General features: G+C 40.5%; 5 protein-coding genes across 28 annotated transcripts in view; 2 read left to right on the top strand and 3 right to left on the bottom strand.

Annotated features, from left to right (window-relative positions):
* Positions 1-46: 46 nt before the first annotated feature.
* Sirt1 (Sirtuin 1) lies at positions 47-6,422 on the bottom strand. Its single transcript, XM_066292357.1, has 4 exons — positions 6,138-6,422; positions 3,559-3,858; positions 2,576-3,494; positions 47-2,522 (listed from the first exon to the last, which is right to left on the bottom strand). Exons 1-4 carry the CDS (start codon positions 6,286-6,288, stop codon positions 1,850-1,852), a joined length of 2,043 nt encoding a protein of 680 aa, XP_066148454.1. The 5' UTR covers positions 6,289-6,422; the 3' UTR covers positions 47-1,849.
* A 378-nt stretch (positions 6,423-6,800) lies between these two features.
* eIF1A (eukaryotic translation initiation factor 1A) lies at positions 6,801-8,477 on the top strand. The gene is made up of 3 exons (XM_066292359.1): positions 6,801-6,955; positions 7,285-7,472; positions 7,750-8,477. The coding sequence occupies exons 1-3, from the start codon at positions 6,940-6,942 to the stop codon at positions 7,990-7,992; spliced, it is 447 nt and encodes a 148-aa protein (XP_066148456.1). The 5' UTR covers positions 6,801-6,939; the 3' UTR covers positions 7,993-8,477.
* Adat1 (Adenosine deaminase, tRNA-specific 1) lies at positions 8,232-10,156 on the bottom strand. Its single transcript, XM_066292358.1, has 2 exons — positions 9,122-10,156; positions 8,232-9,067 (listed from the first exon to the last, which is right to left on the bottom strand). Exons 1-2 carry the CDS (start codon positions 9,687-9,689, stop codon positions 8,466-8,468), a joined length of 1,170 nt encoding a protein of 389 aa, XP_066148455.1. The 5' UTR covers positions 9,690-10,156; the 3' UTR covers positions 8,232-8,465.
* A 108-nt stretch (positions 10,157-10,264) lies between these two features.
* On the bottom strand, positions 10,265-18,584 carry LOC136344680 (glutamine--fructose-6-phosphate aminotransferase [isomerizing] 2-like). Of its 5 annotated transcripts, XM_066292351.1 has the most exons (14): positions 18,288-18,584; positions 16,228-16,335; positions 15,985-16,074; positions 15,335-15,443; positions 15,073-15,277; positions 14,876-15,017; positions 13,247-13,270; positions 12,830-12,847; positions 12,133-12,284; positions 11,864-12,082; positions 11,584-11,806; positions 11,284-11,528; positions 11,077-11,232; positions 10,265-11,024 (listed from the first exon to the last, which is right to left on the bottom strand). In XM_066292351.1, exons 1-14 carry the CDS (start codon positions 18,292-18,294, stop codon positions 10,650-10,652), a joined length of 2,073 nt encoding a protein of 690 aa, XP_066148448.1. In that variant the 5' UTR covers positions 18,295-18,584; the 3' UTR covers positions 10,265-10,649. The 5 variants fall into 5 exon arrangements, with proteins under 5 accessions (XP_066148448.1, XP_066148450.1, XP_066148451.1 ...); XM_066292353.1 differs by lacking the exon at positions 12,830-12,847; XM_066292354.1 differs by lacking the exon at positions 13,247-13,270 and having other exon boundaries at positions 18,288-18,583.
* Positions 18,585-21,030: 2,446 nt separating this feature from the next.
* The window catches only part of CaMKII (Calcium/calmodulin-dependent protein kinase II), a 40,471-nt gene continuing 34,943 nt past the window's right edge, over positions 21,031-26,558 (top strand). For 8 of the 20 annotated variants that reach the window (XM_066291856.1, XM_066291852.1, XM_066291848.1 and 5 more), the window contains exon 1: positions 21,037-21,424. In XM_066291856.1, the coding sequence (XP_066147953.1) occupies positions 21,360-21,424 (65 nt within the window). In that variant the 5' untranslated portion in view covers positions 21,037-21,359. Of the gene's footprint in view, positions 21,425-26,558 lie in introns of all 20 variants that reach the window. The other 12 variants (XM_066291857.1, XM_066291842.1, XM_066291841.1 and 9 more) reach the window with 4 other exon arrangements.

Here is a 26,558-nt window from a genome sequence, read left to right as displayed (position 1 = left end):
TACGCCGCTAACTGCTATCGAGGTTTACCGGAGAAACAAACACATATTTTTAAAGAAGAACCAATAATTTTATTGCTTTAATACCGTAAACTTGAATTATGTACACACAAATATAAATTAAATAGAAAAACCATATTAATAAAAAATAAAACTCTATAATGAAATCATCTACTCTATCGTAATATCGATTAATTTGGGAATTTCGCATGACGAAAAATAAATAACGAGACAGGAATAATGCGATCCAACAGAAAAAAATGTTTCCGACGAATGAAGAGATACCTAAATGCAACGTTTCCGGACCAATTCTTGCCGAAAGGCAAAAACAAAACGTGATATGATCACCTTAGAAAATAAATAACAAGAACGTGTTCCACTACAAACTATAAGATATCCTATATACGGAGTAAGTTAACTATCATAAGACAATACAGCGTAATATTCACATGGAAAACTCGGCGTTTCTTCGCAAACATCGCTCGATCCAGAGGATCCGAGCGATGCGCGCAAAACCACTTCACAGTATAGGAAAATATGTTATTTACTATACCTTAAAAACGTTTAATAATTGACATCTTTATTAACATCATTATGTTATCATATGTTGGGAGTATAAAACAAAGGCTGAGTGGCTAAAACGGGTCATGTAGTACGGAAAAACAGTTAGGAAGCAATTTCTCTGTCGTGATATTACTCATATTGCACACCTTTTTAAGTAAGAAAATAGGGAGGAAGAGGGCACTAATAGTCCATTTATCTTCAAGTTAGACACGATCAAAATAACAATCGACACGTCATCCCCCACGTGACCGGGCCTTGATTGGTCGACAACTGCAGGTAACGTTATACAGAGTTGTAACCAACACACGTCGATAATCGTTATTTATTGTTGTTTGCGATTTGTTGACATTCTCATATATTTCGGCGTTTAATTTATTAAATTATTTTGGCAACAAACTCACATATTGTCTTTTATTACATTTTAAGAGTGCATATGAGCGTTCAATAATTTTACTGTGACTGTGCGCACGCGTGTTTGATTGATCGTGTCTATCAGTGAAATAGACTACAGTTACTTCGAGCTAATTCTTTGGAAATTGACCAATTTCACTGTAGCACGTATAATAATAAATATAACATATTACGTAAAAATTACACAGTATAAATAGAGATCATCTTAAATTCCAAACTTGTTAAGTCAATTACGTGTGGTTTGGATTCTTAACGTACCTAAACTTACGGAAAAATCTCATTTTCTTAACGTCCATTCACCCACACCATTTACTCAGAAAAGAAAGACCCGTCGAGGGAACACCGGTCATAGATCCTGCAGGAAAACGTAGTAAAACGCACAATTCAGGACAAAGTGTCTGAAAACATTTAATTGTCCAAAGCAACTAGCTACTTAGCAATAGAAAAACTTGAGTTTCTTTGGTTAACTCTATACCAATAACACCGCAGAAAATAGGTGGAAGTATAACTGAGCTTGCTCGCTATTGGTCGTGTGAGAATTGGAAGGAATACACCTCACTGCGTGGAAGAGAGATAGAAGACCATTGCGCCGCCGCTCTGCGAGATACACAGCGGCGAAGACAAGGCAGAGGCAGTTGGTCTGACACTGCGTGTCAGACCTCCATATCAAAGTTTCAACAAAGGAAAAAATATTTCCGACAGGATCAAACCCTGATTACAAAAAAAAAAAAGAAAAATCACACCGTCACAATACCTAATACTGACTGTACATCACTCACCCTCAAGCAGCGCACCCCAGGAACCATCCTCCAAAGTAAAAAATTTAATATTGTACAAAAGAAATAACAACAACAATTAAGCCTAAGTCCTTTAGAATCTAACAACACTCGGACATACCATCGTCCGAACTACTGTTCTCGTCCAGGCACGAAGACTTTTCCTCTGGGTCGTAGTACACCTCGGCCCCTGGAAAAACGTACCGACTCGGCGGCAGCAGATGGAAAGTGTTCGGGGGCAACCTTTGTGCTAAACTCCTCTTCACTTTCGGCTGCCAGAACCCCTTCATCGTCTCCCTTTTCCTTTCGAAGCCGCTATCTGAGGACTGCTTCCTCATGTTCTGTCCTCGTTGCGCTGACCTTTGCAAACTGCCCGAGGCAGATTCGATGCTGAAAGTGTTGCTGCTTTGCGCTTCTTTGCTGTTCTCTGTCTCGGGGTCTGTAAAATTCGAGTTGTCCCCAATGCCAGAGTCTCGGGCCGAGTCTATGCTGATGTGCCTCTCTTTGTGGGATTTGCTCTCCGCTATACACGTACATTCATGCCGCGATGATCCAGGAGTGCTTACCACCTTTGATTCGCAGGTGCAAGTGTGAATCTGCTCCATATCGGAGATAGTGACGGCTTCTTCCGTGCAGCCTAACCCTATGAGGGAATTGGAATTGTCCCGCCATTTACTGATATCGAACGGTTCGGGTTCGGCACAAGGGAGGAGTTCTGAGGTTTCGGTGAGTTCTTGGGAGGTGTAAATCGCTTCTTCCCAATTCGAGCCCAAACTGGAATTTTTTTTTTTTACAAGTGACAAGAGCGCGAAGTAAAAGGTACTTACAGCTTGCAGAGGTGATTAATGATGACATCGCAATCGCCCAACAGCTCCACATCGAAATGGCAATGCGACAGTGGTTCCCTGTTGATCAGAATCTGGGGCACGTGAGCCGAGAGCGAACTCGGAATGAGAGCCACTGGGCGTACCTTCAACGAGCTCCCAATAACCACCAAAAGGTCACATTCTGACTTGTCCGCCGCCATGGCTTCGTGGAAGGTGTCGGGCAAACCCTCTCCGAAGAACACTATATCCGGCTTCATTATTCCCGACAGCACTAAGTCCTTGTACTGCATAGCTTCACTCCCAAAGTCGTCGGTAGCGATGGAGCTTCGCTCTCCGTGACACACTTCGCACAAGGGGATTTTCTGTGAGAGCACCAGTTCCCGAATTTTATCAGCACTGACTTTATGCTCGCACTTGGTGCATGTTGCTGTGGCGAAGGAGCCGTGACACTCAATCACCCTCTCAATATCCGCCTCTTTTTCTAATGTGTCGATGTTCTGAGTGTAGTTTCGCAGCAGTTTCTGCTGCTTCTCTAGCAGCTTTATAAAGCGGTGACAAGGGCTTGGTTTGAATTTTCCTGGATAAATATCTTTGGCAAACTTGAAAAAAGGTCTGGGATCTTGCGTGAAGTAATTTATATCGAACATCGCTTGGGGGTTTGGCAGGTCTGGAAACTCCACAGCTAAGCGGGAGTAAATGCCATCTCGTGAGCGAAAATCGGGAATCCCACAAGAGACCGAAACGCCAGCCCCAGTGAGCACTATCACCTTCTGGGCTCCCCTCAGCAACCGTACTACGTCATCCAGAGTATTAACGTGCCTTAGCTTGTTTCTTTTGGGTGGCTCCGCCAAGATGTTTATGATAATTTTCCACAGGGTCAGGTCATCAACATAGGGAGGAATCTGTTCCAAGTCTACTCCTAAAAAAAAAAAAAACGAACAGTCATTACCAACCAAACTTTGGTCGCAAAAACTAGAACTTGCCTAATTCGGTCAAGATTATCCTAGGATTGATCCCCTTCTGCATCTGCTGTTGTATCCACACCACACTCCCTGCCATTGGTTTCCAGTCCTGACCACTTAAGTTTGAAATACCACTCAATTCGCTGAGGTGGCTCACTGTGGAAGCATTGTCGTCATCGTCTTCCTCTTGTAACGGGTCCAATTGGTCATTGTCAGCGTCGAAGAAACTTGATGCTGTCTCCGGAACGTCGCAGGAATCAGTATGGGGAGGTGATGGATGAGTGGACTTTATGGTGGAGGCTTCGTGTCCAGAACTGCTGCCTACAAGGAAAGACCATTAGGTCTTTGTCTTATGCAGGATGATTTAGCGTTTCATACACGGGATTGACGAAGCGGCTTTGGGACAAAATTAGTAACTAATAATTGGAAAATTACCATTTCGATGGGGTTTGTCTCCTATTTATGAATGTGAGAACTAACCCTTACCAAAGTTACACGATTTTCATTGAAAATTAAAACACTGAGAGCACTTTATTTGCTCTTAGCATTGACATCATGCCTGATCCTAATTATAGACTCACACGGGCTGATAAAGTGGAGATAAGCTCCCATAGGTAAATCAAATCTATAGCCAAAAATCATAGTGCATTTGTGCTTGTTATAAAAGTATGTGATGGGAGAATTTGGTGGCTGATACCAGAGCTAAAGAATTACCTCTATAGGTAAGTTAATTCTATGGTCTGATAATGTGACATTTTACCGCATGCTGATTTCTTTTACAATTAGGTACGACGCGACATATTTAATTAAATATTGACCAAAAAAAGCGCAAGGTGAGGCCTTACAAACACACTTAAGGTAAGAAGATTGACGTCACACGTGTCAATACTAAGTACCTGCAGATGGCACTAACCGCCTCCGCCCCTCCCTCAACCCTCCGAACTGACCTAACATCTGCCACTATGACTTGCGCAGACTAAAGCTTTTTACTTAAGCGTAGGTGCAGTAAAACGCTACTTTCGGCTCATAAATTCGTGCGCTTAAGTCACTTTTCTTCACGCTAGCAGAGAAAGGTAAGCAAAACACGTTAATTAATAATTAGTAACCTTAAATTGCTCATCAACTGTAACACTTAAGGCCATATTACAAATGTTATTAACTATAAGTCCGAACTAATCTTCATGTACACTATACGGCTAGAGGGCGAGTTTAAGTAGGGTTTAAATTGACATTTTCATATGTAAAATTGCACTCTTAACTTGGGCTTGGCTTTATTAAAGTCTACATAAAAGCTACATTTGCTACCACAAGAAGGCTCGTTATTGTGGCATAAGTGGAACCTCTTTTAAACGCAGTTTGCCTCTGGAAAGGCTAACTGCTAACGACAACGACTGACTCATTCACTATACCTGAAATATTGGTAAACCAGCCACTATTATGGGCGCACTTAGCGAATCACGATGTTCTAAGCACATTTATTGTCATACCACTGCTGTTGGAGCAGATTCCTAGTAACAGGCTGTTAGGGCGATCAGTTAGAGCCTATCGAGTCTCATCCTATCCTTTAGAAGCGCATATCAATAGCTTAGGCTCCTACTGAAATAACTGTCAGTAACCTCTAAACGTATACCTCAAAGGCTTATAATTTGAAGGAAAGGAACACGCCTGATGGCCAGGTGGCTGAGGTGTTTTGGTGCATACTAAATGAAGATTATTGAGGTGTTTTAGTTTAGGTTAGTTCAGTTGTTAGAAGAATCCAATCAGTAATCCATCTCTTGAGCATGTGAAAGGTCATTCAGTGAAATCCTTCTTTAAAAAGTGAAAACTACCCAAATAACAAAGATACTGAGAAGTGAAATGAGGTTGCCCTATTAATATGCCGAGGTAAGAAAAATAGCTTAACAGCTACCTTTTTTTTATAATCTACATTGTTTACAAGGTAAAGAAGTGAGATGAGGCAAACATATAAATTTAGTTCTGATTTACGCAATCCTAAACCTTACGCTTTTCTGAGATAGCGACATCCCTCTGAAATTTGCCATGTAATCCAAAGTTAACGGAAAAACATAGTCAAACAAATGCAAATAAAAAAAAATTCCGAATCAGAAAATATATAATTACTGTTCCGGTGTAAATTAAAATAAATAATAGAAACCTTTTCCCTCATAAATTTGTTTATTGTTTTTAAATAAAAATGAACATTCAAACATAAATGTCAATAATTTTAATATAAACGTCAACTTGAAAACTCAAACTAAACCATGCCCGACTACCGTCGACGAAACAAACGCAGTAAAATCGTATCTCCTCGTTATTACTACGGACAGATGACTCACGCAGATGTCCTTGAACAATTTCACAACAGGAAAAATAAAAACCTCGAAAATTGAAAAAGTGATGTTTATTAATTTATCCCAAACCATAACAAATTAAAGTGATGGAAATAGAAGCCAATCGAGGGAAAACATCTTGCGAAAATTAATTTTACTTTAATATCGAAAGGCACCACGCCTTCAAAATGGCTTCGCTTTTGTTTGGCCGACGCCATGTTGGATTGAACAAATCGCCTAAACAATCAAAACATATTTAAGGATTTTTACCTTCTACGGTGTCGGCGGAGCCCTTATTCGATGCAATAATTCGAGACAATCCTTGATTCTTGCACAAATCACCGTCATCGGACTCACCATGGTCGATTTTTAATCTTTTCGCACACGATTCGTAATCTTGCACGTCAGGATTGGAATCCATCTTTGACACGAATAAAAAGCTGTTGAAGGCGGAAGGCGGCCGCAGTGTTGCCGCGGCATGTTCCTAAAGTCAACGATCAAATTTGTTAAATTGCTGCGGCTATGGCTTTCTGTTAAAGTGAATAGAACTACAATCCTTGGATTTACATTTAGCTTAATGGACAGCGCCGAAATCGACTGATAGCAGTCGAGTGTAGAATGCCGATCATCCTACTCACGTGATTAAGTTCGGTTGATTCCACGAAACTTTCAACCAACATTGCTACCATCACAAAAATCGGCTAAAAATAGGAAAATTTTGCTTACACCGACAACACTGGCTGGCGGAAGAAGGTAACGTTGGCAAGCGCACCCTCGTGGACAGGGATTGCGTTGACTTCGAACTGTGACGAGATTGACCAATAGAGAGAGGAAAATACGAATTTTTCAGCTAACAAAAAGAGAGACATATACTCGCAAGGCTAATTTCGTAGACTGCAATGCACGAGAAATAAATAACCTCACTTACTTCATTTCTTCTTTTCTTCCATCTTCATCTACCAGTTTCGCCAGTTCCTGTCTCCGTGACACATGTAAAAGTTGTGCGCAAAAATTACCTGGAAAATCGAGAAAAACTTGAGAAATTTGAAGTTCCTGTACAAACCTACATAAAATGCCGAAGAATAAGGGTAAGTATTTTCCATTACAATAGCTGTTGATGGTTAATTGGGGAAATTTGGCCTGGTTTTTACACAAGGACGACGTAGGACCACCATGTTTTGTGACAACTCAATATTCAAGTTAAAATTCCACAAAAACTTCTATCTGCTCTGATTTTAAGAGGTTATTTATGAATCACAGCATGATCTTCACAATTTTCAAGGATAAGACTAATATTTCCTTCACCCCCATTCCTCATAAGTTAAACACATAAATTTTCCTTTCGCTGCTGTTCCAACTTGTAACCAAAATAGTTAATTAACCAATTAATAAAAGGTTTCTTTAAAATGATTTTTAGGAAAAGGAGGTAAAAACCGCAGGAGGGGCAAGAATGAGAATGAAACGGAGAAGCGAGAATTGATATTCAAAGAAGATGGTCAAGAGTATGCACAAGTCACAAAAATGCTGGGAAATGGCAGGCTGGAAGCCATGTGCTTTGATGGTGTCAAACGTCTGTGTCACATTCGAGGAAAACTGAGGAAGAAGGTATTTAAGAGAAAAAATATGCCAGCCCATAAAAACAAGACAAATTAGGGACACATAAGTTGATGAGAAAAGTGCACATGTTTTTGTTGGAAATGTGGTTAATTTTACTACATTAACTATGAATTTAGTACTTAAATGTGTCTTATCATGATTCTAACTAAAATATATACAGCATTTACTCCTAGTAAATTGATTTGCTTGGATTCAACCTTTACATGGAGGATTGCATTTGTTACATTAAATCTTAAACACACCCATAAATTTAAACATTTTTCAGGTGTGGATCAACCAAGGTGATATCATCCTAATAGGTCTGAGAGATTACCAAGATGCTAAAGCAGACGTTATTCTGAAATATACCCCAGATGAAGCACGTAATTTGAAAACATATGGAGAGTTCCCAGAATCCGTTAAGATTAGTGATTATGTTACTTTTGTTGAGAATGATCTGGATGAAGATATTGAATTTGGTGATGATGTGAGCTCAGGGGACGATGCTGATCCTGTAGATGGTATCTGATCTAACCCACTAAAACTTTAAGTATACAGTTTATTTTTCATTTGTGTTTACAAAGATCATTAAGACTTTGGCCCTTGTAAACCTAAATATAGAAATAGTTTTATTAAAATATTTGCCCTTAATTGGGGTGATGTGAGGGAAGAACTGTGGACTTAGAGTGAAGTAGAGGAGTAGGCGTTTTTAGGAAATTAGTTTGACACTCGAATTTCCATGCCGGATCTTCTCCCACGTGACTAGAAATTAACCATGGAATAAATTATTGCTCCAATGACTTTTTTTGTGTATGAATTAGAACACTCCTAGGGATTAACTGGTCCTTATTAGAAATGGTTTATTCAAATGGAAAGTATTGTTACCTGAGACTATTTATTAAAATTTCGGAGTTAGGAATTGGTTTACACATACTCAGTTGATTTGTATAAAACGTCTGGTTTATCTTTTGTATTTTGTCCTTCAAAAACATAATAAAACATTCAGAAAGTGAATTCAAGCAGTTTGGGATCTTTCCTTGTCCAAGTTCCAAACTTCTTCAATAAAATCTCCTTATTTTCCTTATAAACATTGCATAAAGCTTTTGCCATGCTATAGGTCATTTTCTCCCTTAAAAAGCCCAATTTTAATTCTATACACTTCTTAGCAAAACTCTTGAAAATCTCTGCTTTACAAATCCTTAAAGCAGACTTTCCTGATAACATCTGTTTCTTTGTAGCCCCCTGTTTTCTGCCCATGACCACAATCTCTAAACTACTTAACACCTCTCTATTTAAATACCAAGATAGGCTTGAAGGACAAGCAGTTTTTCCTTTGTTTTTCATGTAATCAAATTCACAATTTACCACAGATACTGCTAGCAAATGTCGGGAGAATGGGTCAGTCAATGAAACATCATTCAGTCTTGAAAACATGGCCCGGTTAAGTGCTTCTTCACAAAATGGAGTGGTACTCAAAATGGTGAATGTTGACAAATATATGGGCTTTTCCAGAAAAGTCATTAATAGAGAACCTTGAATGCCGAGGTGACACCATTTTGCTAGCTTGTCACTGCAAGACACTGAAGATGTAGGATCGCCCCTACCTGTAATTTTGGTATGATGGAAGAGATTAGTAAACTCATAAAATGGAAGTTTACCTGGCTTAGTTCTCACCAAACCAAGAACATGATAATCAGGTCCATCTGCTTTGGAATCTTGTATTTGTCCATCATTAAGGCACTTAGCCCCTGTTCGATAGATATCATCTGTTTTTTTCCTCTTAGGCGGAGTGCAATCATTTTTATCTTCAAACAGCAAGGCCTCCCCAATATCCTCTACTGTTTGCTTAGAAAATATTGCAGCATCCCCGCACGGCACATAAGTGGTAAAAAAATGAAACTCTAAATTTGGCTTTAAGACATACTGCTTTTTTTCTTTATTAAAGTTAAAAATTGATGATTCTAGGTTTAGTTCCGAATATAAATAACATACAAAGGCTCGTCTGCACATTACTTCTGCATGGCTGTCGTTTATCACAGTGCCCCGGGGACATAACTTTGATCTTCCAATGCACTTTGAGCCAGTGCCTAAGGCAACAACTTCCAATTGATAATCTTGTTGTTTTACAATAGTTGATAAAACTGTCCACTCAGTTTCCTTGGGTTTTCCAGTTTTCGGCAGAGTTTTAAATCGATCTAGGGAGAGTTTTGCTATTTGGGAGTGCATGACGATGGCTGTTTTGTGTAATTTAAGTTTTTGGTGGTTCTGTGAAATGATTTGAGGTAACTGTGATTAACACTACTGTTATAATAATAAGGAAGTGAGGTTATATATTCCGAATCTCACGTCCTTCTTTTGTTCATAAGGGTAGTATGGGAGAGACTAAGACGAAAATATAAATATTGCCGTATTAAACGAGTACTAGAGTTATGGCCGTTTTAAGTGTGGTATAATTACATTTTCAAAACTTTGTTCACTAATAGTGTCTGCTATGCATATCTACTTGGTGAATATGTTATTAATTAATTTACAAATTTGAATATTAATAGTGATATGAAAATTACTTGTGCCACTGGGTTGTGACGTCACGAATGAAGTTTCCAAATAAATGACCAATCCTCGACATACGTCTCATCTTTGTTCTCGTTCTCATTAGCTTTAGATCGAGTGAAATATAGGATGCTGAAGTGCGTTTCATAAAGACCATGGGCATTATGCAACACGCACCTATACGGTGTATTAACTTTTTTTTAATTAAAGCATTACAAAGAAATGACCCCTCCTTGAGAAAACCCGTATACTTATTAATAAAATAATATATATTTTAGAATTAAATAGAATTTTACAAGATTAGAAATAACATATGAATAATCTTTATCAAAAAATAAAAGAACAATGTCTTTTTTCAAGTGAAATTTGAGTAACATGACCTTATTATTAAATATTGCACGTACCTGCAAAGGTATAAAAACATACAAATAAAATGCATTTCATGACTATTCCTAACGAATATATAACAATAGTCCATTAAGTTTTCTTGGACCAATATCTTACTAAAAAGAAGATCTAAATAATATATAAACCAAGACGGAAAATTATCATTTACATGGGTCGGATGTATCCAAACAGGCTAATACTTTCTTTTATAATGGAATAAACTGAATCTCACATGTAACTTCACGCATATCATTCTGTAGTAACACTCTTAGCCAAATTTCTTGGACAGTCTACATTGCATCCTCTCCTAACGGCAATGTGGAATGACAGCAGCTGCATTGGAATGACGGTTAGAATGCCCTGTAGACAGTCGACCGTTTTGGGCACTTCCAAATGCTGTTGGGCCAAATCCATCGTCTCCTTATCGCCCTGCTCGCATATTAAAATCGGATTTCCATCGCGTGATTTCACTTGCTGCAGTGCGTTCATGCATTTGATGTATACGGGGTCGCGCATCACGATCATTATGACAGGCATGTGAGTGTCTACAAGAGCGAGAGGACCATGCTTGAGCTCACCGGCCATAATTCCCTCGCTGTGCATATAAGTCAACTCCTTGACTTTCTGGTGAATAAAGTGATTTATTTGTGTGTTTCTGTGTAATGTTTAAACTTACCAATGCGCCTTCAAGGCAGGTTGCGTAGTTGAACCCTCGTCCCATTATCAACAAAGATTTCTTGTCATACAGTTCTTCGGCTAAGGCCTTGACTCTTTCATCCAATTTGAGGACTTGCCTGATTTGCTCTTGTAGGTTGGTCAATCCTTCAATAATCTTTAGAAACGTTTTAAAATCTGAGTGGATAAAAACGCAAACATTTCTCACCTCTTCCCTTCGTTTTTTCAGACTGAGTCGATCCTCGCTCATTACCAAAGCGAACATGACTAAAGATATAAATTGACTGGTGTAGGCTTTCGTTGAGGCGACTCCGATTTCTGGGCCTGCGTTGATGTGCACCCCGCAGTGCGACTCTCGGCAGATTGAACTGCCCACTGTATTGGTGATGCCCACTATAAGAGCTCCGCGTTGCTTGCAGTAACGCAGCGCCATCAGGGTGTCTGCAGTCTCTCCTGAAGAAATAAAAAAAAAATACTTTGGATGACAACAGTCCATAGCACCAATTACCTGATTGTGATATAAAAAAGCACACGTCATCTCTGAACACAGGCGTGGTTCTATCCAGGAAATCACTGGCCAACTCGACCATAACAGGCAGTTCCGTTAGTTCCTCCAAAAGCTGGCGGGTGGCGATGGCGCTGTGGTACGAAGTACCGCAGCCGATGAGCATCAGTCTTCTACATCTTTTAATTTCTGGAATGTGTTCCTTGATCCCACCCAATACGACTGTCTAAAGGCAAAGAAAAAAAATCCACCTTTCAAGTTTCGATACTGGAATCACACCAACCTTGGTCTGGAAATTGACACGCCCCCTCATGGTATTGACCACAGACTCTGGCTGCTCAAAAATCTCCTTCTGCATGAAATACTCGTAGTTGCCTTTCATGATTTGCTGCAACTCCATCTTGACCGTGATGATTTCCCTGCGATTAGGGTCATCGGTGCCTCCGCGTCTCATGCGATGGATGCTGAGGATCCCGTTTCGCACCGCCGCAATGTCGTCATCCTAAGCAGAGATATGCCCTGATCGTTGCAAAACCTCAAGATAAATCTCACCTCAAAATAGATGACCCGGTTGGTGTGCTCGATTATAGCTGAGGCGTCTGAGGCGAAGAAGTATTCCACTTGCTTGTCCTCCAGGGGCTCGAACTCGGTGGACCCGGTCCGAGGCAGGGAGGGGATTTCGGCACGACCGTGAGGACGGTGGTCTAGAAAGAGCTTACAAGTGAGCAGTGAAGAGGTGAGAGGGCGACTGTCCCCCACCATTAATGGATATAGTTTAAGGTGTTGAAGGGTTGAGTGCTGAATTTCACGGCAAATTGCTAAGGTATTCACGCGATTTGAAAACGACCTTAAACTAACCATTGCAAGTTAATAAGAGCATGTTGCAGATAAAGCGGTTCTGCGATTGTTTTAAGGGACATCCAGGGCTGCCAAGAGTCATTGAAAGAGACTATGGCAGGTCGCTGGACTCCAAGAGATGGTTAAGTACTACTTACCTCTGGAGATTAGGACGGAATACAATAAGAGTGTTACATGACCGCCACCGAGTTATTAAAGACCTAATAAGTGTGAAGCAGCGGAAGTTAAAGAAGCGGACCTTTGGCAGCAGAAATGTGCGGTCTGACCATTTTTATTCCGAAATTTATCGTTGAATTTCACTATTTATAATTATACGTTAATGACTTTGCTGCAATCCAAAAAACAATCAGACCAATTAGAAAGCAGTGAAAGTAACTTCAAAGGTAACTACCTGGATCGTGTTCTGCGTCTGGTCGTAAGAAAGTCCCAGGAAAAATAAAAAAAAGGAAAAAATAACAAAAGATTAAAATACTAGACAATGACATGGGCAAAATGGGAGGTGTGGAATCGCAGATAATCGAGGCATTTTTGCCCCGAGTATTTGCAAAATTAGTACAAACCTGGACGCGTTATCTCACTCCATTACAGCTCCACATGCCGGCTAAATTACCTCGCACGGAACTTCAGATAAGATAAAGCGCCGTTCCAGTCAGAAACATGGTATTATTGAAAACAGCGAAGAACCAATTAGGTGACACCCATGTTTTTGACCTTTAGGGTGAGAACAAAAATAAACGTTGACACAAATGAATAAATAAGTCGAGAAAGGAGGCGACAAAATAAAAATATTAGTGGAAAACATATCTACCTTGGTGTGAGTGTCGAGGTTCCTCTATTTCCCATAACAGACCAGAGAAGGAGAACAAAGTACCAAAACAACAAACATATGGTTAATTAAATAAATAAACATAATTTAGTTAAGTTTTAACAGGCAGACTGAAGGGCACTCAAGACGCGAAAAGACGTTGGCAAATTGCACGTTTTAAGCGAAATTTGGAGTGCAAATGCGGTTTTGCATTACATTTCGATGTCGAGAAAACAACGCCGAAGACGCGTGACTCCCTGAAAAAAAAACTCAGGGGATTCCCATAAGGATTCGCGCAAACTCAGTCCGCCCGTCAAATCTTAATAACAAAACATAAAAATTGAATTAATAAATAAACAAACTATTAAAGGATTAGTAAAAGCGTCATATCATGTTACTCTATTAGTAGGTATAACGTGAACGTTTAATGTGATACAGTTATATGTTAAGATCCAAATATATATGGGGTGTCCTAGTAAGTGCGCCCACAGTTGCCACCTCTCAAAACAGTCATGGGTATCAAATCGGCCAAACGAAATATCTTGCCGACGACGTCGCCAAATTGACTTTGCTTTCTGAGATTTTACTGAAAATGTTGAACTATCCGAAATATCCAGCGCGAAACGTTTCGAGAACTCATTTACGATATTTGAATTTATTTACTTAGACGACTTTTATCGTCAAAACTTTCTGGTGTTAAGCTCTGCACCAAGAGCGATTAGGCAAAGCCGTTTGCGCCCGTCGCGGGGCTCCGAAAATGGCAACTCTTTCCCCAGTGTTCAAGTAACTGTACAATTCTCACCGTTTCAGGGATAGATACAGGGGGCGCACTTAACTAGAACACGCAGTTAGAAGGATGCAGTTTTACGGTTTAAATGAAACTGATATGCGTCATTACGTGTTCGAAGCAAGGAATTTTCTTACGTCCATGCGGTAAGTAAAGTCAAAAATGAATAAGAAACGAACTTTATTATGGGGAATCGAGACAAGCAGATCAATTTGTTCTGGAAATAAATAATCTAAAAGGTTTTTGAGGGCTCTCAAAGGACTAATTAACCGCTCCAGCATTCTTTGAAAGCTTTAGGTTTAGTCGTTTAAATGCGATCTGACAACATGGCCTTCTTCTCCATAATATGCAAAAAATGTTTATTAAAGTCAACTGATACCTGCCTTGAAACACATGCCAAACGCGGTGTTGCCGCTTCCTGCTTCATCACGAATCTTATACATTGTTGAGGAGAATGAAGGAAATGTTCCCCAATTGTGGGAACTTTTGAAAATTCGTGTGATTGTGCAGTTTCGAATTTAAGCCATACTCTAAGCGTTAAAACTACATTAAATTATCAAAAACTGCTTCAAATTGTTAGGCGACCTTTTTACTGCTTACTACTGTTATTGACCAAAATGGAGTTCTACCTAGATCAATCTGGCTTTACCGTGAAGGGCCCCGATTTTAGTTCAAATATAATTACCATGCATGACCTAACGAACGAACCTCAGAGTATATATGAACAAAATCTAGTTCCAATTTCCTTCTAACTACTGCTTTTGTACATATCCACCTTGCCATCAAAATACTAAATAACATCAATAAAATAAAGAAAACATAGAATTATCAAACAAGCTCTTCACCTTTGCCATAGAGAATGGGGATGTGGTCAGTGGCCAGTCGCGTCTTGGTCTTGATACCGACCAAAAGCGGGGAGCCCCTCCTGGTGGCCACGCACTCCCCCGGGAAGTGCTTCGACTTGAAGCACAGAGCGAAAGCTCCTTCCTACCCAAGCGAAAGAGCCACCGGTAAGGGAAAAACCTCAAAAATCTCAATTTACCAGTTGCTGGACAACATTCTCTACTAACTCCCTGAAGGAGAAATTAGGGTGCTTCTTGTAGAAGTGGAAAATTAGTTTGGCGATAATCTCGGTGTCTGTTTCACTCTCGAAGTGGTACCCCTTTTGCTCGAGGAAGTACTTGACTTCCTTGTAGTTGGTGATGATGCCGTTGTGGACCACGACGAAGCTGTTGTGATCGTCTGATCTGTAGAGTTACGGCGGGTTATCCTGAATTGTACGGAACAAATGATGGCGAAAGTACCTGTGGGGATGGCAGTTGACTTCACTGGGCACTCCGTGGGTTGCCCAGCGGGTGTGGGCAATGCCGCAGTGGGTCTCGAGGCAAGCGCCGACCTCTAGCTTGTTGCTGGCTGCGATTTCATTGAAATGAGAGCTAATAATTTTCAAAGGAATCTTCGAGGATTGTTTTTCGTTGGGACTTGCCGCGACCACAACGTGCTTAACATAATGACCGAATTTAAGGTGGTTTAATATTCAAACAATCTAGTCACATTCCCTAATAACAGTTGCTCGGGCAATGCCGCCGTGCAGAGTGCCGCACAGGAATTCGTATCTGACTGAAATAAATTGAATTGTTGTGTGAAAAGGCGAGCTCAAGCCTCAAGTCTCCTTAAAAAAACGCTATGCGTTTGTTCGCACGTCAACGGTGTTGTTATCAAAGTTGACGTTAAAGTAAACAATTATTAAAACAAAAGATAAACGCGCTGTTGCCGCTTTCCACTTAGGCGCTCCTTAAGCCGAAGTCGGTTGTTTTTTGTGACACACCTGTCGCGATTCGAACTGCTTCTACGCTTTGAACACGCTTTTAGCCAAATACCGCAATAATGCCATCAGCGATTTAAAAAAAAACTGATTAAACTTCGAAAATCGATAGTTCCACGGGCCACTCACCCGCCTTGATAGCTTCCTCTAAGACAGCGACCTTTCCCGTTTTTTTGATCAGCGCAATGTCCTGCTCGTTGGCAGAGTCGACGGCAACGCCTAAAACCACAGAAGAGCCATCAAAATTCCATAAAATACTTAGTGAAAGTTAACGACTGCACGGGCCTTATGACGCACAGGTTTTCGCCTAATGGCCCGAGATAAATCTAAGCAAAGGCGGATTTTTTTTTTAACCGCCCGGTAGAAACTTACCTGCAGAATCATACCCGCGGTATTCCAAGCGCTTGAGTCCGTTGACCAACAGTTCCAGTATCTCTGACCTCTTCTTCGGGGTGAGGTAGTTCAGGTATGCAAATATTCCTGCAAAAACGCCATATTCAAAGGATTTTATGTGGCGCGGCGAGGCGAGGGGCAATTCGGCGGTTTCATTAGCGAGTAACGCAGATTAATCCCCTTTGTTTCGACGGCTTTGCAGCCATTGTAAAACGATACAGTTTCCTACGATCGCTCTTAATTGATTTATTTGAAGATTTAAAAATCGCGATCCATCAAACGACGGGATTATGGGCGTTCGCTGTGTTAAGGGGCAAATGCTTCCTTGGCAACGGTGCCATGGTACCGAAGAAACTCTCCCATAATGCCAAGGCCATCGCATATTAAATAACCAATAGTTCATGCTGAAAGCGAAAGTGGGTAACCCAACTGAAACATAATATTCCGTGCATATCACAAAAAGAGCCCATGAACACCGCGATGCGGCAACTACATTATCTAACACCGAGGGTCCTCATTCTCGCTTCTTAAAATCTTGAACGGAACCCAGTTCGCCCGTAAAGTCACGGCAACGCATAGAACAATCATGCAGGAATCATTGTTAAATAGAAAGTGATCCTGCGGAAGGTCCCCTCTGCGGCTCAACAGGAATGCAGTTGAGCCGATACTCGGTACCCTCGAGGTTTGAGGCCGTTTCACCCGAATTTGACCGTCAACGGCCTTACCGATTGCTGAGGAAGTAGAATTCCTTGGGTGGATTTATGACACTCCCAAAGCTTCTTGCAGCCCAGAAAACGGCAAACGTGCAATTTCCTTGTTGCGAATTCAGGGCCGACCGGTCGCGTTCAAGCTGATTTTGTTTCTGTACTTTCACAGCTAATCAATTTTCGATTATAGCGCAATTAGCTAATGGCCGGCCGCAGTTATGATAAGAATTCAGAAGCGCTTATATGCAAAATTGATTTTTAAGCTGAACTTTCAAACGTAGTCAATTAATACCATAAACATCCTGCTCATTTCGGAAAATTTTCGAATTTTTTTAAATGGGACTGGACGTGCAGTGATGGATTAGATTCTAGTTGTAGATAACGTCGGCTATTGTGAGTGACAAGACTGATATGACTAATTAAAAAATCACTCTACATGTATTAAGTAAGTTGTTCCTACTTATCTCTGGGAGTGGGGAAATTGGTGCTATTTGAGTTCGTCATATATGAGTTTACGCATAGAAATTCTAGACTGGAACGTTGAAGGGGTTTTACATGATAATGGAAACTATTCCGCTACACCTAGGCAAATTTTACTCCAATTCCTTCTTCTCCCAAGAAACTCAGGAGGAGATTTTTAAGGCGAGAATGATAATCTCAGTTTCGACACAGCACTTGTTCCTTAAAAATTTTACGCCCGGTATTATCACAATTTAAACATAATCGATTATGTTGGCAAATTCGTGAAGTAGTCTTTGAAATGATCCATTGATTGTATAAATTACCAACCATATCACTCGGCTCACGGGGGAGAAATAAATGTAGCTGCAGCTATTGCCTTTAAAGCCCCCGTTTCAACGCACAGCACCTCATGCGGGGCCCCTCTTGACTCTTTTTTTTGTTTATAATTATTTACTTTTAGCCTGAAATCTATTTAACTTTCACTTTTGCAAGCTGTGCCCACAATTCGTTTTTCAATAACTTGCAGCCTCTCGTTGCATTACAAACCTGTCTATTACACAACTGAAAACATTATAATCCCGAGCCCTATGTTAAACCCCGCCAACACAACTCTAACCTGGACCCACGAATATAAGATGTAGTCTGAACAGGGTAACGACCCCGAAAAACTTTAGATAATTTCAAGGGATCTTATGGAGATGAAAAACTCTTCTTTGGAACCCTTTAAACTCGCCCTCTTGTGCAGCTGCTTTGCCAAGGTGGCGCTCTAGCTCACAACGGCAACAAGGGGGCGAAAATAAGGTTATGTTACATTACAACAATAATGAATACAAGGGTTTCGGCCACGGCTCATGGGCATTCAACACTTACCACACATTGTTGATAAAGCACAGAATCAAATCACATTCACACAGTTACGGAAACGGTATTTCGCGAACTGAAAAATGATTTTTAAATCACCGTCTTTATATACGAAACGTCACTCGGATTGTGTGCGATGGCGGTGGTTTGCCTGCAGGTATGGGGAGATAAAGAAATGATAATAGAAATCCGTTAATTAGCTGGATTAACATTGTTAATGGTACTTTGTTGTATGTCTAAAGTAATTTGAATTAATATTGAAATTCCGTCATCATAAATATTTTTCCCAATTAAAACTTTACGAGATCAGTTAAGCAGAGAGGAAAATTTGGCACCATTGCGCAAGCAACAACCTTGGGTGGGAGATTGTTTATATACAGGGTGAAGCTTGTGTCAGCTTTGTTAATTCACGGCTGTAACCGATTCGTTTTTTTTTAATTGGGAATTTTTCCCGTAATATCGTTCAACTGCTGAGTCTCTATAGGTGAATAAATGAGTGGGACAAAGGCAATAAATTTGATATATACGATAAGTTAAATATAATAAAAAAATATATGATATATAATACAAACAATGAAGAATCTGTAATACAAGTTTATCAGCATTTTCTTTCGTTATGAAGCTCAATAAGCCAAAACGAATTACGTTGTGTACTAATGACTGCCCATACTGACTAAGCAATAGGTTCTACCTACTATGTAAATGTGAAGTGTACACCTATACTACTTTACAAATTTATCAAGACTAATAATTAATGTGTATGAAATCTCAGCCTTAATCCAGCTCTTCAGTCGTAAACAAATACAATGAGGTTTTTTGGAATTACCAAGTGGAAAAAGAAATTTCGTAATATTAGAAATTCCCAATGAAGTGGAGTTATTGTGGATGAAGTTTTCGCAATATTTATAATAGGCAGGAATAGATATTTTCGATTTTATTTGTAGAGAATTAACAGTTGAATGAAGGGTTTCAACTTCCAATTAAAATTAGAAAAATTAAATTTAAATTAAAAAGGAAACAGCACTTTCATAAAATTTTCATCTATCAAATATTTGCGAATATTATAGTACAACTTACGGAAACGGGTAATTTTAATTCAAATAATGTGAACCAAAGATGTGAACGCCAAGAAAGCCAAAAATTGAGAAGCACAAAATATGGTGACTTGCCAGTTTATTGGTAGAATATCTAAAGAAGTTGTAGATTCTAAAGAACCCCATTCCCAATCAAATTTTCAATAATTCCCAATACGGTAAGAAAGCTATCAGGCGAAATATGGAGAGATAAAATTATTTTTATATATTTTTATTGCAAATATAGATACTCTCACAAATTAGAGACGTCCTATTAGTAAAAACTACAAATTCCTGACAATTTGGTGCGGGAAAAGCTTTCCCTGCAGGATCGCCACATGACTTTCATAGCTGTTGCTTATTAGACCATAATCATTATTTGTTAAGTTTTAATAGAGCGAGATGTTACTGTCTGGTCCTTGTTCCCATATGTGCACTAATTTCAATAAATGCGCGAATATGAATATATCAGGTTAATTCAGGTTGCCGTTGATATTAAAGGGAAGGAGGATCTAATGATAGAAGATAATATTATAAATCAGGTATTTTATTTACCTCGGTTTCCGAACAATATTATTAAACAGAAAAAAACATTATAATCACATGTATTAATAATAGGATTCAACTTTAGTATCAAAGAGGGGACGTATCCTTTTTTTGCTACTTTTGAAAATTGGAGCGTCGATATTTCGGGAACGCGCGGCTCGAGTGTCTTGAAAAATATCTCGAATATCTCCTATCAATGCGCTCCATAACCCTATGCAAACCAGCCTTTTAACATATGTTCTGGTTATAGAATTGAATTAGTTTCTTTCAAAAGTCATATATGTATATATACACTAATACAAATTGCAAACTCAGAATAATTTGATGGAAGAGGTGCCACTGCAGGATCGCGGCGTGAACTTAGGCTATTGCTAATAAAAGAACAAAATTTATAAGCTCACATATGTACATAGGAAATTTTGCTTAGAACGCCTTATTTTTGGTTCAGGAATTTTTGTTCAAGTGTTGTACAGTCATTGCAGGAACAGTATACATAAATATATATTAGTTAGTACAGTTAATCTGCAATAATTGGCAAAAGTACCACTAACAAGAATAACAATTCAAATTGAATGGCGATTGACGCGTTTCTGCCGTTACCATGGAGATGTTTCCTAGACGACGCCGTCGACCAATTAGGATGGTTCGTTAAACTGAAATCGCAGAGGAAAATGGCTACATCGCAGTAACGAAAAACATAGATGTAAATAAATGATTGTTTATTTTTAAAGTCGTGCAAAGGTGTCCTATGGATTAGAGGAGAAAACAGACCCACGGATTTATTCGATTGTGCGTTTTTGATAATTTCACACGGTTTGTAAAAAATACTAAAATAAACGTCGCCGTCGGCATCGCGGATCGGGGTTTGCGGCGATGCCAAGTCGCTGAAGTCTTATTTCTTTAATTCAAGAAATTAGAGATTGTGGGATTTTCTGCCTCGTATTCTGAACGAGAGCATGAATACGAATCCACGTTATTTAAAATTCGAGTATGTTTAGTCGATTTTTTCTTTGTAAGTTTGCCGGTTTCCTTTGAAACCTACCATCATCCTCATCAATGGGGAATCGAATGAGTAGCTGGCAATAGGGCCTGGCAAGTTCGTAAGCGCCTCGCATATACGAACCGAAGTCCAATATTGATCTTTTAGGTTAGATCCCAGTGGACGGACGCCAAAGCACCGACTTTGCTCGCTCGGCCCGAGTGAAAAGTTCGCGTTTTGTACGCAGTGACTTTACCGAGATCCTGCTTCGAAAAGTACCCTCTTGGCGTAGTTTTTTTTTCCGTTCAACAAAGACCGCTCTGGTCCCGGATTTTGTCACCTACGAAATTTGAAAATTGAATGAAGTCCATAAGTGTCCTATACCGGGTGGTTTAGATCTCTGGCCAGTGCGCGGTGCTGCTGACTTATCGAAACCCAGAGCCTTGGCCCGTGTCACTAGTCACTAGTGCCGTTTGCGTTGCGATGGCAGTTCCGATCGCGTGCACCCGATTCAGTGATAATTACGATCTGAAGGAGGAATTGGGCAAGTAAGTAAAACCGCTTTCTAACCTCCATCTTTCCAAGTGTTGTAATAATTGACCTATTGAGTGGAGCGGGGGGCGAAATTTGGGTAGGCGCCGCGGCGTAACTAGACGTCGGTGTTGGCTAGTACCTGCTCGCTTACATGACAACATATTCCCGTATTATAAAAATAAAACGGGTTCCCTTGGGTCGCGGGCAAATTTGTGTCGTTTGCTGCTGCCCGACATTATCTGCATTGCTTCGGAAAATCAATATCGGCCGGCAGTGTAGTAGCAGGAATACGGTTCAGCCCCGCCGCACTTTTACCCAGTGACAGGTGGTTGTCTCTCTTCTTTCGGGGGAGATTCCCCTTGTCTCTCGTCTTATGTAGAGATTGCCATAGTCTTTGTCGGCAAAATGGAATATACCACAATCCAGGCTTCGGTTATTTATCACCGTGGGACATTTCAGGAAGCTTCGCTTTCCGATTTGTTCTCATGAAGCATTATTAAAGTGATTTAATCGGAGACAAATTGCTGAGGAACTGTGGGGGCACTTGAGAGGTGAGATTTCTTAAATGCCGCTCAGTTCTTTAATTCAAAAATAAAATTGAGTATGGTTGGTTGCCTATCCATCTTTCCTCATCCTATGCAGCGAATACCATAGTTTTTGTCGGGAAAATAGGTTATACTTCAATCCTCACTTCGACAATTTATCACTGTGGAGTATTTACGGAGACCTTGCCTTTTGATTTATCCACATGAAGCTTTGTTAAAATAAATTAACCATTTTTTTAAATTTAAAAACAAATAAAATTAAGCATCCGTGGTTGGTTACGCACCCCTGCAAAAATCAGCTGAAGAAACCATGCAAGATAAGTTTTAGAACACGTTAATTTCCCATGGGTTCGTATTAAAGCAATGGGTACATGTTCCTTGGGTCAAAATGAGGAAAACAAGTCCGATAGTCTGAGTGTCACACTTCTGGTGTTGCATCATCAATCGTGATGTCATATCCATATTGCAGCATGTCTTAACTAGCTCCTTTCGGGTTGGGTTCTCGTTACGTGGGACTATGATTTGCTTGAGTTTTCCCTACAAACTTTACTCTCTCAAGCTCTTTAGGCTTTAGGCAAAAAGCAGTCGGTTCTGGAACACAGCCATGGGGATCTCGGTAACTGTAAACGATACGAAGTCGTTTAAATTGGCTGCGCAATTTGGAATTCGAGGATCTAAACCTGAATCTGAAGTAACATGAAAACGTGTCAATACGTTAATTTACGCGTGCGAATAGATGCTTTTATCTCCTAGAAGGATTTGAATATTATTTTTCGTTTCGCAAAGAATTGGGCACGTTTTACATCGGCATTAAACTTAATTTCGTATCTGTGCGTCTAACCACCCGGTCTTTGATCTTAAGATCGTCATAAATTAGGTGTTAATTTGTATCCTCGGTAAAGTTCCGGCTTGCAGAAATATCGAAGGCCCTGTTTTCGCGGAGTGCTTTAAACTGTAAAAGCGATGACGTAAACTGAAAAAAATCTAATGAGAAACTGTTCAGTGCTCTGCTAACTACGGCAGCATCACCGGTGCATTAAATTCAAGGCTCTCATTGTATTGACACTTAATAGTCAGCTTTTACACTCGATTCATCTTAGTATAATTGGCCGCGGCATTCTCGTGACAAGGGAGAACTTAGACAAAGCGCGAACATTTCGAAGCCCCCCTGTAGATTTTTTGTGCTCCAGATGGCCCGAAATGTCAATCGACATTGTTAAATGTCAGAAGAGTGACAGTTCTGACATCACTCAAGTTAAATACAAAATGCAGTGGGTGGAAATGTAAAATGCAGCTGGTTCAAACGCAATAATTCGGACCACACTTTTGTTCGCCCTGCGTACGTTTGGAAATATAGCTTTTCTTCAAGATCCATCTCTCTCGTTCCACCCTGATTCTAGGCGACCTTTTTCAAATCAACCCCTTTAATTTATGAATTTTGGCCGAGATACTGGCTTTCAGAAGTAACGAAATATGTGTCTATATCGATCTTTTCCTTGAGCAGTTGCACTTCATCCACCATATCGTCGTTTCTTAATACCGTTAATCCGCATTGTAGCAAGGATTTTAGGGTTTTCTTTACGTTAGCCCACTAACCTCCTGCCTTCCATTTCCTATATTGAAAGAGATCGAAACGTGCTTCGGTCCGATAAAGCAAAACTAACGCACTAAGAATAGATACTTGACAGCTCCCGTTTCATTCGAAATGGTCGCTATTTTGGGAATCCTCGCTAAATTTAGCGGTGGCTAATATTTTTCAAGCACCAATTTGATTTGTTTTAATTCCAGTGGAAGTGGCATAGTCTAATGCCTCTACAATATACAAAGTCCCTGGAGTTATTCTCTTTTAAACTACTCGATATGCAAATAAATTATGTGGCCGTAATGGGCAGCTTGCTTATTGGTCCAGGGAGGCAATTTACGGGCGAAGCCAAAGCAAATTTGCATAAAAATTAAAAAAAATTAGGGCTCATTACGATCGTTTTGCCCATTTTTGAGCCCGTCTCTGTGGCCTATTCAAAAGTAAACTTTTTAATTAAGTTGTTCCCCCATGCAAACGGGAAAGTCTTCGGGAAGTGTCGCTCTTAAGAAGAAAGGTGTCGTACGCGATGAAAATTGAAAATGTCGCTCCAACAATTGGTCGAAGGGGATGAAATTCAGTGGCGAAGTTCGTTTGCTCGGTCTAATGGGGTGGTTTCTTTTGAAGGAGGAATTAAGTTTCATTTGTAGGAGAACGGGGAAAAAAAATTCTATTTTACTTGGCGGTAATTTTGCCGATGTCGCATGATTGTCCCGCGTCCCCCCTATTATGCATTAAGGGTGTGAAAGTCAAAGGGAAAAACGGGGGATCGGAAAAAACGCCTTTCTTTCTTTACCGACGAAACATCATAAAAGACTAATGTAATTCCCATTGTAGCAGGTTGCAAAGCACGCAATTTACGCCCCTTTTTTGTGTACTAAGGAACACTTTATGACACGTCAAAAGCGTGCCATATAACCGCGGTTCGAGGTGCGGCGGAGGTGTGTTTGGCCGCTAATTTATCAACTCCGATAGCGAAAAATCAATCACCACTGGCCACTCGGCTGCGTCACGTGTGCCTGGACGGACACAAAAGAGCACAATTATTTCACTATCAGTCTTTTCGGCCCAATAACGTAAGTGATTTTTCCCTTGTGCCCCGGATTCCGTTCTGAACCCAATTTGCATGAAATCCTTTCGGCCGGCGCAGGAAATATTGTCATTACTGCCTCGGATATACAAGACGATAATAAAAAAAAAGCCTGTTTATACAAGCCGTATACATAAGTAATAGGGTAGAATACAAATGGGGCCCTTCCATTTTAGCGGCAAATGACAGAGGCATTCAGCACGAATTGCCATCGGGGTTGAATAACGAAATCAGGCTCAAAAGACCTTATTTCGCCCATTCAAGGAAATTTTAGTTTTAAGCCGTCGTTGCTAACAAGGCGATTACGTAAATGCAACCCCTCATAACAAGAGAAAATAAGTAAGTATCGCGTTTAGTTCGCATTCATTGCGCGAAACTCTAAACTAGGACGAGATATGCAAAAGTTCTTGTAGCGACGAGGATATTTATGCAAATTAATGCAAAGCTTTAATAAATCGGAGTGCAACGCAGTTATGGGGGCCGTAATCCGATTCTGAACAAAGGGATAGTTGCCGCTCATGGCGAGGATCTTCAAATGGGGTGATTACTGGAAATATAACAAAATGCCCGTCAACACTGCGAGTGCAGCAGTTTTGTCAGATGTACCAGATGTAAGACTTCACAAGTTTCGCCTCTTTTCTCTTTGAAACAAACAGGGACGAAGCCGTGAATAAACGTCGAGGAAAATCGCCTTACATTTCGGACCATTCACCATCATGCGCTTTATCCTTGAACTAACCTGAACTGGCCTGAACTTGTTTCTTGACAAATTGGCGGGTCGGATTTTTCTGCAATCAATAATTTCTACCCTTAGCATCGAAGCGGGTCTCATTGTTACGACATCTGACGTTTACAAATAGGGCTTTAACACGGGCTGAAACTTGCAGTATAAACGCTCCTTGAAGTGTCTTGATTGTGAAATCTGGCGCAGAATTTACGAACGTAAAAGCCTTAAATTCTCACCTGCCTGCCGAACAAATAAAAGGGTTTTCTTTGAAATTTGTCCTTTGTTTTCGGGATTTGCCCTTATGGTTTCCTCGTTTCGGGAGCGTTTTTGTAGGCCTTGCGGGTTGGCGGCACTCCAGTGACGAAGCGGATCGTTTCCTCCGAGGGAGTCGCGACCCCCGATTGCGAGGTATTCGTCTCCGAATTGTCCCGCTCCAAGAACGTGGAACCCAAGGCGCGGAACGAACAGGACGTTTTTAGGTAATGGCACCCTTGGCTCGGTGCTGCAAAAAGCACCAACACCGCTTGCGGCCTCGTGTCGACCTGCCAAGTTCCCTATAGTTTTCCGTTCTAGGGAAACTAGTTCGGGAAACTCCGCAGGAAGGCCGTATTTCACAAGTTATTGAAATTTCCTGTTTCCGTAACTATATAAAGATTTTTGGTGTTACGTGCGCAAGATTGTCCCTTAAATATAGGTCCCGAAAGCGTTTGAGGCGTAGATGTTCTGGTATACAATCAATTAACTAAAGCAACCTTTCGCATCTACCGCGGTGATTTAATAATACATGGGACGATCCGGGGGCGGTCTGACACAGGCTGCCATTGTCTATCGATCCGGGACGACCCTGTACATAACCCTATTAAATATATTAGGGCTTCTTCCATTCATCTGACGGTCACCACCTTCGTGCCACATATTAGTTTCTAGTGCCAAGGCCACGTTTCGGCCCTGCCGGAACGCCGGTTTCGACAAAAAATGGCGTGAAAATGGCCGCCGCGGGCGCTGTCATTGTGCGTGTCTCGGCGACCTTTTCGAATAGCCACAATGTGTTGTTCGTAATCCCGGCAGAAACTCGTGTTTGCGGTCTTGAGGGGAGCAAAGTAATCTAATCAAAAACACCGTTTTGTTAGCGCCGAGCGAAGGGCCTTGATGGATAATTTAATTGTAAAAAGGCTGATCAGTTTTTTTATGCAAATTAAATGCAAAC

This window comes from Euwallacea fornicatus, chromosome 17 (assembly GCF_040115645.1).
Source record: "Euwallacea fornicatus isolate EFF26 chromosome 17, ASM4011564v1, whole genome shotgun sequence".
Taxonomy (NCBI): domain Eukaryota; kingdom Metazoa; phylum Arthropoda; class Insecta; order Coleoptera; family Curculionidae; genus Euwallacea; species Euwallacea fornicatus.
Note: the sequence above shows the minus strand (reverse complement) of the source record. Positions and strands in the feature narration are given on the sequence as shown.

Bases quoted from the DNA above. Each gene is read 5' to 3' on its own strand.
- Sirt1 (XM_066292357.1), bottom strand. From the start codon at position 6,288: ATGGATTCCAATCCTGACGTGCAAGATTACGAATCGTGTGCGAAAAGA. The intron at 3,859-6,137 runs GTAAAAATCCTT...CTTTCCTTGTAG, and splicing joins CTCCGCCGACACCGTAGAAG to GCAGCAGTTCTGGACACGAA. The intron at 2,523-2,575 runs GTAAGTACCTTT...AAAAAATTCCAG, and splicing joins ATTAATCACCTCTGCAAGCT to TTTGGGCTCGAATTGGGAAG.
- eIF1A (XM_066292359.1), top strand. The intron at 7,473-7,749 runs GTATTTAAGAGA...AACATTTTTCAG, and splicing joins GAGGAAAACTGAGGAAGAAG to GTGTGGATCAACCAAGGTGA.
- Adat1 (XM_066292358.1), bottom strand. From the start codon at position 9,689: ATGCACTCCCAAATAGCAAAACTCTCCCTAGATCGATTTAAAACTCTG. The intron at 9,068-9,121 runs GTAAACTTCCAT...CCAAAATTACAG, and splicing joins TTTGGTGAGAACTAAGCCAG to GTAGGGGCGATCCTACATCT.
- LOC136344680 (XM_066292351.1), bottom strand. The intron at 11,233-11,283 runs GTGAGAAATGTT...ACGTTTCTAAAG, and splicing joins TGAAAAAACGAAGGGAAGAG to ATTATTGAAGGATTGACCAA. The intron at 11,025-11,076 runs GTAAGTTTAAAC...TTTATTCACCAG, and splicing joins CCTGCCTTGAAGGCGCATTG to AAAGTCAAGGAGTTGACTTA.